General features: G+C 41.3%; 1 protein-coding gene across 3 annotated transcripts in view; it reads right to left on the minus strand.

The window, feature by feature from the left end:
• TEX10 (testis expressed 10) overlaps positions 1 to 14,708 on the minus strand; it is a 157,836-nt gene that overhangs the window by 127,991 nt on the left and 15,137 nt on the right. For all 3 annotated transcript variants that reach the window (XM_019509167.1, XM_019509169.1, XM_019509168.1), the window contains 3 exons: positions 13,672 to 14,381; positions 7,023 to 7,269; positions 1,280 to 1,392 (listed from right to left, as the gene is read on the minus strand). In XM_019509167.1, coding sequence (XP_019364712.1) covers positions 1,280 to 1,392; positions 7,023 to 7,269; positions 13,672 to 14,381 — 1,070 coding nt within the window. The remainder of the gene's footprint in view (positions 1 to 1,279; positions 1,393 to 7,022; positions 7,270 to 13,671; positions 14,382 to 14,708) is intronic.

Consider the following 14,708-nt stretch of genomic DNA (forward strand, 5'->3'; position numbering starts at 1 on the left):
CCCCCCCCCCCCCAATCATCAAATCTAACCCCCCTGCTCTGAGCAGCAATACTGCTGAAATCAAATATATAATATATAAATTAGCTTTTGAAATTGGGTACTCCTCAATTCACAAAAGTTATGGAAGGGTGTCTCGAATCCAAAAGAAGCTGAGAAATACTGACAGACACTTCTCTCTAAAGTATCTTAGTTTGCAGTATATAATCTTCATTGGAACAACAGTAACTTCACTTTGCAGTAAGTTTGTCCACTTCAAGGTTCACATGGCTGCATTCTTAACTGCCCTGCTTCTTATAATTCTCCATCTATTAACTTAAAGTGCTGCGCTTCACTCCTGGATGAATTTGCCTGCATTGAGCTGGAGTCATTCACACGTGCCAAGTCACATATTCATTATACCACCTGTGTAGTACTCTACACTTTTGTTAATTTATACTAAAGTTCATGAAGTGGGCGGTCCTCTTGAAAACTTTCACATTCAATCGTGTCTAGAGTTGTGTTGCAAAACTGGTGACATCTACAGTTGGGGCACTGTTAGGGCAAAGGAGGAAGTGGGACACTCCTGAAGCCAATCCAGTGCCAAGCAAGGCACAAAAGCTATGGCAGAAGGGCCCAAAAACAAAGGACCAGAACAAGATCTGCAAAAAAGCTGCACTGCCTACACAGACTAAAAGGAACTAGGACTATTGTCCACAAGTGACATCACCAGCGAACCCATGAATGATCTGGAGAAGCAACAGGCTGAAAAAAATTTGAAGTTAAGACTTAAAATTCCTGATGCTGGAAATTATATCATTTTAATTTTGATGAAACAATACATTTTCCAGAGCCTGAAAATCTTTTTGCAAGCCTTAAAACGATCAGTTCAGAGCAATATAACTACTATCTAAAAGCCTTGCTACAATTCTTAAGGGAAAAAAATCCATGACCAAAACCATTGTTTTCTCTATTTTATGTTGTTACTAGACCAGGGATGCTAACCCTGCAGCACAGGTGCCACAAGAGATATGGGCAGCCCCTGTATGTGGCACATGGTCACTCAGAGAAGGAAAAGGGAGCACAGCAACAGACAAGGCAGGGAGCAGGAAGCAAGGTAGCACAGCAGACAGACGAAGGGGATTGGAGTGGCTGTTGTGGAGGGTGCGGGGCTAATTTGTGGCATGCCTGCCAAAAAAGCTGCAGCTCCACTGTACTAGACTATGCATTTCATTAATGATAGATAGAATATCTTACTTGGAGGGTAAGGGGAAAACTTAAAAACAACACATTTTGTTCATACCTTTTGTATGAATCCTTCTTTTTGTGCTTGACTGTTTCTTGAAAAGAATAAGGAAAATGACGCATGAAGTGCTGTTTGAAATCCACAAGGTAATTCACTCGAAGCCATACCTCCTATTAAGAAAGAAAATAATACTTGCAAATAAAACAAAACATAACTTAATCATTACAAAAGTTCATTAATGGCTTAATACAAATTAAATCTGATGCAGGAAACAGAAAAATATTTTAATATCCTATTGCAAGTTTCTTTCATATAAATAAGAGTTTACTTTTGTTTCACACAAAGGTGCTTTAAAGAAATGTGTTGTATTTGTGACAAGGGGAATACATTTCAACCCAAAATTAATCAATGCCATCTTTAAGTCCATATCTAAATAGGGAGGGTCAGGAAAAATAAGCTAAACTAACTGTTTTAATAAGCTAAATTAACTATGAAGGTGTCAATATAAAGCTCATTGATTAGAGATCTTTAACTGTACTTTACACAAACACCTCTCATTATTTCTACTTAAGTTTCCTGAATGACCCATTGTAGACATACCTGAAGATTGCCATAATCTAATATCATACATATCTGGACTTTATAACCCACTCAAGCAATAAATATCAGCTACCAGCAGGAAGAAAAAGAGTAATTTTGCACAGGAAAGACCTGTTATTTATAAGTGTCAAGAGATCCCCTCTCCACATTTACCACAAGGATAACTAGGGAAATGAGAACAATAAAGAAAGATTTAAATGCAGCAGGAAAACAAAGACAGGACCTGGAAAGAAAAAAAAGAGGAGGGAGGAAGAGTCTCTGAATACAAAAAGAGGAGACAAGAGATTTGTCTTTCACACTTAAGGCCAAAAGGTACCAATAGATCATCCAGTCAGATCTCCTATACCACCATTTTTCAACCCCTGGGTCGTGACCCAAAAGTGGGTCGCAAGAACATGTGAGAGAGTCATGAGCAATCTTTAAAAATGGATTCTCATTTAAGGGGGGAAATATGGGGAACTATGGCTTTTCCCTTGCAGGCTGGGAGAGTTCTAGCCTGTGAGGGGCTACTTGGGGGGGTCTGCCCCACATACTGGGGGCAGGCGGTCAGGGCTGGCCATCAATGTTTACAAATGGGTCCCTGGTACAAAAAGGTTGAGAACCACTGTCTTATACAACACAGATTACAGAATATCACCCAATTATTCCCATACTGAGCTCAATAACTTTGTCTAAAGCATATATTCCAGAGAAAGCATCCTGTTTTGATTTGAAAACTTCAAAGGATGAAGAATCCCTCCATTTCCTTTGGTATTTAATCACCCATTCACTAATTTGGTGTTTAATTTCTCATTTGAATTTGTCTTAGTTTTAGACTTTGGGTCCTGCTCTGCTTTTCCCTAAAGAGGCTTTACTGTTATTTCCTAATATCCAATCACCTCCTCAGTCTTCCATTGGATAAACTAAACAGATTGCGCTCCCTTAATCTTTCATTGTAGCACAGTTTCACTCTACCCTTCCAATCATGTTTGTTTCTTCTCTATCATCCTCACCAATTTCACAAATTCTTCTAAAAATGTAGTTAATCTGAATTAAGCACTAAAAACTATAACTTTTGGAATTTCCCTTTCTTTAATGGAGTGGGATAGGGCTGAAAGTAGAACCCATTGCTCAGAAACAGTAAAACTGAAGTTTTTAACCAGGTTTTTAAATACCTAGCTAGAAAAGGTTTGGGACGGTCCTGCTGTTTCGATAACTTGTCATATTTTATGCTTTAAAGTTGCACCTGTTTTCAGAGTGGTGAAGTACAGTACTGTTTAGTTTTCTTTTATATTTAGTGTTGTTTAAACATTGCTGAAGTTCTGTCTAACCTCATTGCTATCTGAACTTTTCTGCAATATCAGCTGGCCTTGCCTCTTGCAAGCTTTTGGCCCCAAGTTTCCTAGCATGATGTTTCTTTCCTTTTCTATCACTGAGAAGTTTTTCTAACACAACATAGTAATAGTTTTGTTACCAGCTCAAATTAACTGAACTTGGCACTAACTGGCTAAATCAGAGGGATGAAATGATTGGATATGTTAATGAAAGGTGATAAGGGAGACCAATGGGCAATGCCCGAAGTAAGACACTGGAAAAAGGCCAAATTAAGAGGTGTGCTTACGATGGGTCTGTTGAACAAAGGAATGTGCTGACAGGATAAAATATGGACAATATGTTGACTGCAAAGAGACCAATCTGGAAGCAAGGAGTCAAAGGAGTGAAGTTAAAGAAAAGCTTAAACAGGGGCAGCAAGGAAGTTAAGTGGTGTCAATGTCATATCGTCATAAATCCAGCCTGTCTGGACCATACCAGCCAACAACACACACTTTGCTTTACGTATTTTACTCTCTCTGAAAACTTTTAAGATAATAACTTGGTGTACTAATAAAATTAGACTTTGATTTTGGGACACCAAGTTGTCTGCAAACACTGCTTTGAGCAGGGTGTTAAAACTAGTGACCTCCTGAGGTCCCTCCCAACCCTAATCTTCTATAATTTTATGGCTGAACCATAGCACAGGCAGTATGGTCAATGTAACAATATTGCTAGAACCTTAACTATTTCATTGCCTGATTTTTTTTTAAATAAGTATGTATATTTTAATGCATTATCTATACAGAAAAAAAACAGTAAGGAGAACGTGGGAAAACATACAAATTATCCCCAGTGTCTTATGTTTACTAAATATTAACATAAACAGGAACAAATAAAGTTTTGATGGAAATGAGGTATGTATTCTTCTAATTTCAGGATCTGTCACCAACTGATTGAGACCTTTAGAAAGCCAATTAATCTACCCAGTGAGGAAATATTAAAAAGGTCCACTACAGACACTGCAAACAAGCAGAACAAGAGGAAGCTGAGTTCAAAATAGATTTCATAGATTTTCATAGGCATTAGGGCTGGAAGGGACCGTGGAAGATCAGAGTCCAGCCCCCCGCCCCAAGGGCAGGAAGTCAGCTGGGGTCACACAATCTCAGCAAGATAAACATCCAAATGTCTCTTGAAGGCGTTCAAAGTAGGTGCTTGAACCCCCTCCGGCAGCACTCTATTCCAAACCTTGAGGGCTCAGACAGTAAAGAAGTTCTTTCTTATGTCCAGCCTAAAACTGTCATGGAGGAGTTTGTGACTGTTCAACCTTGTCATCCCTTGGGGCGCTCGGAACAGACCTTCCCCCAGATCCTGGTGAGCACCCTGATAAACTTACAGGTGGCCACCACATCACCCCTTTGCCTGCATTTTTCCAGGCTGAAGAGTCCCATAGGACTCAGCCTCTCATCATAAGGTCTGTTTTCCTGATCTCTGATCATGCGTGTGGCTCTCCTCTGGACTCTCTCAAGCTTCTCCGTATCCTTTTTGAATTGTGGAGCCCAAAACTGGATGCAGTACTCCAGCTGCGGCCTCACCAAGGCCGAGTACAAGGGGAGAATGACGTCCCAGGATTTGCTTGAGAAGCATCTATGGATGCAAGCCAGCTTTTTGGTTGCTTTACTAGCCGCGGCATCACATTGCAGGCTCGTGTTCATCTTGTGGTCAATCATGATCCCCAAGTCTCTTTCTTCCGTAGTGCTAGTCAGCGTAGCACTGCCGAGCCTATAAGGATGCTGCAGGTTTTTCCTCCCAAGGTGGAGAACCTTGCATTTTTCGGTGTTAAACACCATCAGGTTCTTGCCTGCCCATTTCCTGAGCCTGTCAAGGTCAGCCTGGATCGCCCGCCTGTCCTCAGGTGTGGATGTTTTACCCCAAAGGTTGGTATCATGGGTGAACTTCGCCAGTTTGCTTCCAACATCAATGTCCACATCATTAATGAAGACGCTGAATAATATAGGCCCAAAGACAGAGCCTCGAGGGACCCCACTGGTCACAGAGCACCACGACAACTGACTTCCATCAACCACCACCCTTTGGGTCCAAACACAGAGCTACTTCCCCAGCCAGTGGATCATGGTGAAGCTGAGGCCGCAGTTGGCCAGTTTTGCTAAGAGGTGATTGTGGGATACCAGATCGAAGGCTTTTTTAAACTCAAGATATAGGACATCAATCTCTTCTCCCCTGTCCAGGTGATAGGTCACCTAGTCGTAAAAGGAACCAAGGTTGGTCAAGCAAGACCCACCCATGACAAACCTATGCTCGCTATTCCTCAGGATGTTGCCAGCCAGTCTGTTGAGACTAGTTTCTTTGATAATCTTTTCTAGGATCTTCCCTGGGATAGAGGTCAGGCTGATGGGCCTGTAGTTTGCCAGATCCACTTTCCTCCCTTTCTTGAAGGTAAGCACCACATTGGCCTTCTTCCTATCTTCAAGCACTTCACCCACTGTCCGCTCTGAGGTGTACATGCAGTCACCACCAGCATGGAGCTGATGCCAGGGCTGTGGAGCCCAGTGCAGCTGTATGCAGCTTGCCCGCTGCCTGCTGCAGCTGCCCAGAGCCCAGGCTGGCTATAAACAGCTGTGCCAGGCTCTAGAGCTGTCATCAGCTCAGTGCCAGCAGCAGAGGAGAGGCCAGGGTTGCGCTGCCTCAGGCCCCTCCCCCACCATCCACTCCAAGGCATGCGTGCACCCACCAGCATGCAGCTGATGCCAGAGCCTGGAGCAGCTGTTTGCAGCTTCCTAGCTGCAGCCAGCTCCAGGGCTTTGGGTAGCTGCTGCCAACCACAGAGCCCAGGCTGCTGGCAGCAAGGCTTGCAGCTAAGCCTGCCTGACTCCAACCCACTCCAAGTCCTCCCCTAACCCAGCCCCCACACCAGGATGAGGCTGGAGCTGCCACTTGCCAGAAGCGCCACACCTTTGTGGGCTTAGCTGTGCAGGGTGGGTGGCCGGGCTGATGGGCAGGCACCGGGCCAGTGCCTCAGCTGGCACTGCAGCCCAGTGGCTGGCTCCCCGGTGAAGCAGTCTCACTCTTATACTGAAATGCTTTACTGAATGAAAGCAGTATTTTTTACTTGGGTTTCCGCGCTAAGGTTTTGAGGAAAAAAAGTTAATATTGGGAGGCATATTATTTTTTTCAAGCTAAACAAAATGTTTTTGCCAAATTCTTTATCTAGAAAATGTAACTGAAGACAAAAGTTCACATTTTTAGCAAACAGGAGGACTACCTTTTCAACCATCTTAAAAGCTATTCTTAGAAAAATTATACAAAATAATCTTTGTTCCCTCTACAATACTCTAATAATCTAATAATAAAAAAAATTTCAATTTTTTAAACACAAACCAAACTTTTTCATGTTTTAACAGCTGTTAGCAACCCAATTGTTTTTCACTGCTCCAGGGGTGTTGGCACCATACATGATTTTTATTTTCATCTTTTCACATAACTGTTCAAAGTTCATAAAATATAGTATTGGAAGGTACCTCAAGGGTCACCTAGTACAACCCCCCACATAAATGCAGGCTACAACATGCCTAAATCATCCCACACACCCACTTACTGAGCCCCTTCTTAAACATCTGATGAAAGAAAAGGTACAAATTTCTCTGAAGTTCCACTTCCTATGAATTGTTTCTCTCAGATTCAATTTAAGTCTTCAACTTAAATTCACTGCCTTGAGATTTTCTTCAATTAAAAGGTTTGAAAATATCCAAATTTATGATTTTCACAAGATGATAGTTCAAGGCTTGGTACTAACTTTTACTCCCATACTCAAGTAAGCCATTTTTAAGAAAAGTAAATTAAACCTAAACTATGTGTTAATATTACATATCATATAATTCCTTTCTCTTACCATTTTGTGCATTTCATCATGCTGCTTTGTGAGTTTCCACAACAAGTGTATTATATTAAGTACTTGCTGCATAAGCTGTTGAGATTCTGGTTCCAAAAGGTTTCCAAGAACAGGAGCACCAGGCTGTGCAGTAGAAGCTTCAATCCAGCACTCAATCAGTAATGGAACTATTATCTCAATAAACCCTTTTACATTTTCAGCAGAAGACAGGCCTTTCTCCATTCTGTCTGTCATGCTTACCAGTGACCTAAGACATTGAAGCAAAACATCAGAGACAAAAGAGAAATGTGTTAAAGGGATAAATTAACCCTGTCACTGTCCTGCATTCAACAGAGCCAAAACACTACTTTTTAATTTATTGGTATGTAAAAAGCTAACAGTTGAATCATTTTGACAGGATCATGCCTATCTGACTAGGAAAAAAAGAGTTAAATTAGTCACTAGTTCATATCTTTTCTTATGTTCCCCTACCAATTTCGGTACTTTGACAATCAGGTTAGGAAAAAGAAAAGAGTTAAGTATTTCTCTTCCCCATGCCCCCTTTGTGAAAGTCTACAAAAAAACAGAAAGAAATGAAAATGTTGTCACTTATATTATCGTATTTGTGTTGCCCAAGTACAGAACATGGCCCCCACTACCACACATACAAGGACCCAAAGAATTTAGAGATTACAAAGGGGGGAAAAAAGAATGAAATTGACCATAAACAAAGAGTACTGCCAAAAGCAGAAAGCTTACCAACTGAAGGGAGAGAAAAGGATTCTCTTTCACCTATAAATATCTTAGGGGCTGCCCATCACAACAGTAGGAAAAAAAAAATCAGACCAAAAAGTGATTAATCCTGAACTCCCTTATGTTATAGTTGATCTATTCTCTTGGAAAACAACACTGGGTGGCAGATTATTATAACTCAAACTGAGAACAGTTATCAAGAATGAAGGCAAAATGTACAATTTTAGCAACAGATTTTAAAAAAGGACAGTGCCCCAAAATTTCATATGTTTTGCAAGAAAAGCAAAGGGTTTTTTGCCCACATTAGCTACCACTTCTATCCTACAATATCTATGTATACAACATACAAAGATCTAGATTCTGTCCTAAGGCAACCTGTGTTGAAATTAGTGGGAAAGGTAGACTAAATTTCAAGCGAGAGCTAAATTTCACTGCAAATAATTATTTTAAAATTAGAGATCCAATGTATTCCATTACTGAAGTATTCTTTATTGTACGAAGTTATAAAGAGCTATGAGGGTTTTGTCATATCACCCCTCTCTTCTACGCATGAATTCCATCCTATTTTAAAGTGGCCTTTAAAAATTGTCATTACAACAATTCTGCTTATAGCCCTTGTACACCACACAACAGAGAAGCAAGCTATAAAGCATCATTTACAACACAGTAATTCATCATTATTAGACATGAATAATTTCCTCTAAGACTTAGGGAAGAAAGATTTTATTGGTTTGCATATTATTGATCTGCAACATCAGAGCACCAAGAGGATGGTAAAAGCCTAACAGAAGGCACAGGAGGGGAGTGGAGAGAGAAGGCAAGAAGGTGGTCATCTGCATATTGCAAATTGTATAAAAGAAGAGTTGCTTGAGTGAACAGGTGGTGGAAGTCAGTATCAGGCTACTAAGATTGCCTGTCCTTTCAGAGTAGTGCCAAAGACTGCATAGAAGCCCTTAATGATCTGGCATATGATGTGGGTTTCACTTTCCTTCCCATCTATCTGATGTATATCTCACACTACATATATTCTCTGTGCCTTGTCTTCATCATTTCATTCTCAGTCTTCTCCAACACATTCTCCAAGTTTCTCTGCAGCTGTATTCTCTCTTCTCCTTTCATCAAGTGCAGTTATTTGTCTTCTTTAGCTCCAGCTGCCGTTCAAGGAAGATCACATCCTCCGACATCACCTTATTCAAGTTGGGAGAAGACTCCATTTCTCTTCTGACCTCCTGAAATGACTTTGGTGGAACAAGGCGTCATCTTTGCGCAGAAGGGAAAGGAGATGTTCCAGTCACTCTTTCATTCAGTGAAACTACTACTTCATATGTAGGACCTAGTGAAGAATCAGAAAAAAACAACCTTAAAAGACTGTATTCTGGCTTTAAATTCCAGTGTCTCACATTTGGAACAAATCTGTACAGTACATTAAGGCAGCTTCACAGAGACCACAGCGGTGTTAGTGCTAAATAACAGCTAAAACAAAGTATATTAGTTCCCTGAACGTACAATGGAACAATCACATGCATAAATATAGATTGGGCAATGACTAGCCAAACTACAGTACTGTGGAAGAGGACTGGGGGTTATAGCGGACTGTAGGCTGAATATGAACCGAGTGTAGTACTGTTACAAAAAAGTGCTAATGGCATATTGGGTTGTCTTAACAGAAGTGTCACTTGCAAGTCAGAGACAATTATTCTTCCTTTCTATTTAGAACTGGTGAAGCCTCACCAGACTACTGTGTCCAATTTTGGGCACTGCATTTCAAGACCTGGACAAACTAGAAAGAGTCGAGCAGAGAGTGGGGGAAAAATAAAAGACTGGAGTTCCAAAATACATGATATATACAGAAAGGCTGATAGAACTAGGATTATTTAGTCTGGAGAAGAGACTGAAGGGGAAATTGCTAACAGTCTTCAGATACCTGAAGAGTAGTTATCTGTGGCTGTATGAGACAGCACAAGGAATAATGCTCTTAAATTGCAACCAGGGAAATGTATATTGTATATTAGGAACAACTTTCATTATGAGGGTAAAGGCAGGGAAGGATAGCACCTTACAATCTAATCCATTAATTATAAAGTGGTTAAGCACTGGAATATATTATTACCTAGAGAGGTTTTTGAATCTCAACCTCTGGAAGTCTTTAACAGCAAGTTAGACAAACACTCGACTAGAATGCCTTAAACCAAGGCAGACCCTGCCTTCAGGAGGGAGCTGGACTAGATTAGGGCCATCCAACTGGTGGCCCACATGAGGGGTTAAATTGCACCCCCAGGTTTCCCCCAGCTGCCACTCCACCCATCACACTGGCTGCAACAGCAAGCTGGAGTCTCCAGCTCCTCTCCCTCTTTAGGCTTCTACTTCTTTTCTCCACACCGGGGGCAGGACAAGGCAGAGGAGTACTGTAAGCTGAGGATACAGCATGAGCTGTGTGGTACAGCAGTGGGGGGAAGGAGGAGGTGCAGGCACCTGGTGCAGTGGTTGGGTTGGGGGGAGCAAGGTGCCTGCACAGCTGTACAATGCAGTGCTGGGGAGTGGGCATCCACACAGAGGCACACAATGCAGAGAAAGGATCTGTGTAGCATGCCACCCAGGGAACCCGTGGCTCACCCTGGTTTGACCCATGGACATTTCACCCCCAACCTCTCAGAAGTTGGACAGCCCTGGACTAGATCAGCATTTCTCAACCCATGGATCACAACCCAAAAGTGAGTTGCAAGAACATATGAAAGGATCATGAAGAAACTTTAAAAGTGAATCAACCTTCCAAGCAGCAAAGAGCTACCTGGGGGCCTCCGTGCCCCCCCCCACACACACACACACCATCTGCCCCACACACTGGGGTTGCTGAAGGCAGGGGGTGGTTTTCTACTTAAACTATTTACTGGGTCAGGACTAGCCATCAATGTTTACAAATGGGCCTTGGCACAAAAAGGTTGAGAACCACTGGACTAGATGACCTCCTGAGGGCCTTCCCCTATAAAAACAGGGAACACAGATATTATGAGAAGTACTACTTAAAGCTAACAATTTTATTTTGAGAGATCCAGAGTATTCAATATGGAAAGCTTAAAGATTTATTCTAAATAAGAAGAGCAATTATTAATATAGTATCAGACACAACCGTGATCAATATCCCCAACTACTCTCTGTGCAGATTTTGCTTTTTTTAAACCATGGGCCAGGGATGCTTTGTTAAGAAAAAGCTATTCAGAAAGAGAAGTTGTAAATAGCTGTAAAAAAATTCCCTCTCTTGCTGTCCGTGAAAGGTCTAAATACAAGGTAAACTTTTACATGCATTTTCAATGCCAATCCCACTCACTGGCAAAAAAGTCTGTTATGCAAATTAATAATTTACACTTTGGACCACTGGTGTTTGCTGTAGTATTTGATGGAATAAAGAGATATGCTGTTCTGGATGATTTTAATATTGTTTAAAGAAATTTGAACAGGCAAACAAGAGAAGTCTATGTGCCACTTTGGAGCAGTCTATGGAAAGTATCAGCCAGTGGAAGAAGTACTCTAGGGACTTCTCTTATTATTAAATGTTAAATTTTGCCCAAGCAGCAACAGCAGTGGCAGAGGCTAAGAACTGACTACAAGAGCTAAAGGCTGGAGCTCGTAATCAAAAGTTTAAGAGGCTCCAGGCTATTGCAATATTTTGTGTAGGAAAAAAATTGTCAGGGAAAGTGGCTCCATGCTTTCATCATCTCTTCCTTATCTCCAGAAATCAGACAATTTTTGCCTCTAATAGTGATAACTTCCACTCAGAACAATTATGGCAATAGCCAGTAAAACCAGTTACAATAGCCCTATTAAATTCACTTCCCACATCCCAAATGCATAAAATAAAACAATGAGCAAGTGTGATAAAATAAAATATATATCTCAATACCTGGTGCAGAGGGCCCTTCTTTTCCCAATAATTTGGCTCTGTTGCCATCAGCTTCCTTTGCCAAGCAGCCTTTGGATTCTGGTAATATCTCCTCCTGGTAATCTGCTGGCTCTTCCTTCTGCTTGCTCTCATCAGCCTCTTGGCATGTATCTATAATCATAATTGGCTTGCTGGATGTCTTACTGAAATCCAGCTCCTCACAGAAGGAGCAGCTAAATTTAATGGCACCAGAGGTAGTTACTTTCTCAGACCTTGCTACAATCCTTCTTCACCTTCTACACCGCACAGTACAGCATTCAATGCACAATTTAGCAACCCTCCAACACGCCTTGGTGCACATGTGAATGATTCTGATTGTAGGGCTGAACTCAATGGAATTGCTTTGCACTGTATAATCCAAGCAGGGGCTTCTCATTGGCTTAGGCCAGTTTACAACTCTAAATTTTCAGTGGAGCAGATATTGGAAACCAAGCAACAGCAGAACTCTTGTACTAACTAACTCTCCCACAAAGTGAATGCCAATCAGCTGCACACTATCATTAACCTTATGTAATTCCTGACACCCTCTGCAATCAAAGTGCTTCCTGGGTATCTGTTCACATAAAAGTTAGGGCAAAGGGATTAAGAACAGTCACAGACAGGTGAAGTAATGAACTAGGGATGGAGATGGGAGACCAATTAATCTAGTGCCATCACAGTGATTGCTTGCATCTAATACTATGAGGAAAGATGCTGTAGTCTCCCATGGCAGAGTCTGATGTATACTGAAATAGAAACAGCACTCAGTGCTCTGCTCCCAGCTCTGCCACTTGGCTGCTAGCTGACCTAGGACAAGTTACTTCACCTCTATCCTTTATCTTCCATGTTAGAGGAGCAGAAGATAATGATGCTGACCTCCTCTGCAAAGTGCTTTGAGATCAGTGGATGAAAAGTGCTGAAGGGCTAAACATTATTACTTTCAGGAAGTTATTCAACAAATGCCACCACTGCTTACAATATGCCTATAGTGACATTTGTGCAAAGATGAAAATTATATAGTAGACAGAGGTCAACTGAGGAGGAGGAAGAGAAACACAGCTGGTTTATATTTTTACAAATTTAAAGTCCAGTCCATTTTTCAATATCTCTTCTGCTTATTTATTTTTATTTTTCCCCAATCAGTGAGTATACATTCCGATGCTATTTGATTTTAACAGAACTAGCTTTTTCAATTACACAATTAAAATTTGCCAGGAAAACCATATTTCAGTAAGTTGCATTTCATCTATAATGTAGTTATTTAGAAAATTGAAAATAGATTAGAAGCTTACATGTACTAATAATCTTATGTGTTATTTCAAAATAAGTGACTGGTATTTAGCCACACAGACTTCAGATGGACAATATAAACAGATATCTGCCTATTTTATAAATATATTGTGTTTGCCCAAAGTAATTACAGATTTGAAGAGAAATTACAATGAGCATTCCAGCATAAGAACTTAAATTACAGACAGTCAAAATAAGTTCATTGTTTAGGCGATGGGGTTAAAATTAATTACATGGTTTGGAATTCACATTTCTGTAATAAATGAAGATCAAGATTCTGAAGCAAACTGCTCTTATACCAGAGACCTGGGAGTAAGAGTTCTTAGATCTCAAGCAACATTTTCTTTTTCTGCACTACTGCAGCAGCAGCAACACACTGGGCCCAGCCCCAAAATGGCAGTGCGGGGGAAAGCGCACCCAGCCTGATCCAACCTGAATCCGCAACAGTGGCAGGGAGCGTGCCCAGCCCCGAAACAGCAGTGGGGGCGGGGAGTGTACCAGGCCCAGCATGGCCCAGCCCCAAAACACTGGCAGGCCCGGCTCCACAGCAGAGGTGGGGAAAAGTGGGAGTGGACCCAGCCCCAAAAGGGGGGGTGGGCATATGCAGGCCTCTGTCCCTGCCCACACCCTCTCCCCTTCCTCCCAGCATTCTTAATACGCAGTTGGCTAGTATGATTAATAAAATTCTGAAAAAAGTAAAATCTCTCTCACCTCAGTCTAAATGAAGAATTGATTTTTGGTTGTGACCCACCATTCTCATATAGCTGGATAGGCTGCTGGTTACTGGCATGCTCCTTCCAATTTATACAGATGGGATTTTTCAAGGACAGAGAACCCTCCTTTTGCTCCTGCAGCCCTTCTTCATCTTCTAATTCACTAGCTCCATCTACCAATGCCCGGAGAAACTTTCTGAGCCTGACCAGCACATTAAGTCTCCACTGCTGTGAAGTTACTCTGCGGTTAGGATTAACAGACAGCATCCAGGATATTTTCTCTCTATTTTTCAGTCTTTTTGACAATTGTTGGTGAGAAATAAGCTCTACAAAATTTTTCAGCAATATACTGCTGCGGTCAGTAAGAAGAACCGGGTATTCTTCCAACAAAATGTCCAAAACCTTCAAAGAATCCTCTTGAATCCCTTCATTGATGTGAGTCATGGCACTGGAGAGATGGGCACTCACCAAAGGAAAATAGGGAGCAATCTGCTCAGCTCGTAATTTTGAAGCCAAAAATTGAAGTAGGCACACTGCTGCTCCTCTGACACCACTGTCCTTGTCTGTAAACACAGCTGCCACCTCACTTATTATATTTGAAAGATGTGCATCAATTATAAATGGATACTGGGACAATAGATCTTTGAGTCCAACCAGAGCACTTTGCTTCACACCAGCACTGTAGTGATGCATCTGTGAAAGTAGATCCTACAAAGGGACACACAAACATTTGCTAGTTACTCTTTCACAAGGTTAACTGCACCAACCATTTTCTAGCCTTAACTTGTTCATAAAACGCTCCATGGATATAGCAGATCTCTTAATGATGTTTCATGGTTTTTAATACCATAACTAACAACTTCCAAACCAAGACTGAACAAATGTTCTCGCTTCCCAGTTCCAGAAAGTATGCAATGTTCTCAGTGGCTTGCTATTTAGGTATTTATTTGACCATCACTCTCAGAGAATACAAACATATCACAGCTTAATAGAAGTCTGCTGAACACCATCTTCTCACTTACCACTGTGTGTGTG

The sequence above is a fragment of the Gavialis gangeticus genome, unplaced genomic scaffold (assembly GCF_001723915.1).
Source record: "Gavialis gangeticus isolate Ggan-Ray unplaced genomic scaffold, GavGan_comp1, whole genome shotgun sequence".
Classification (NCBI taxonomy): Eukaryota; Metazoa; Chordata; order Crocodylia; family Gavialidae; genus Gavialis; species Gavialis gangeticus.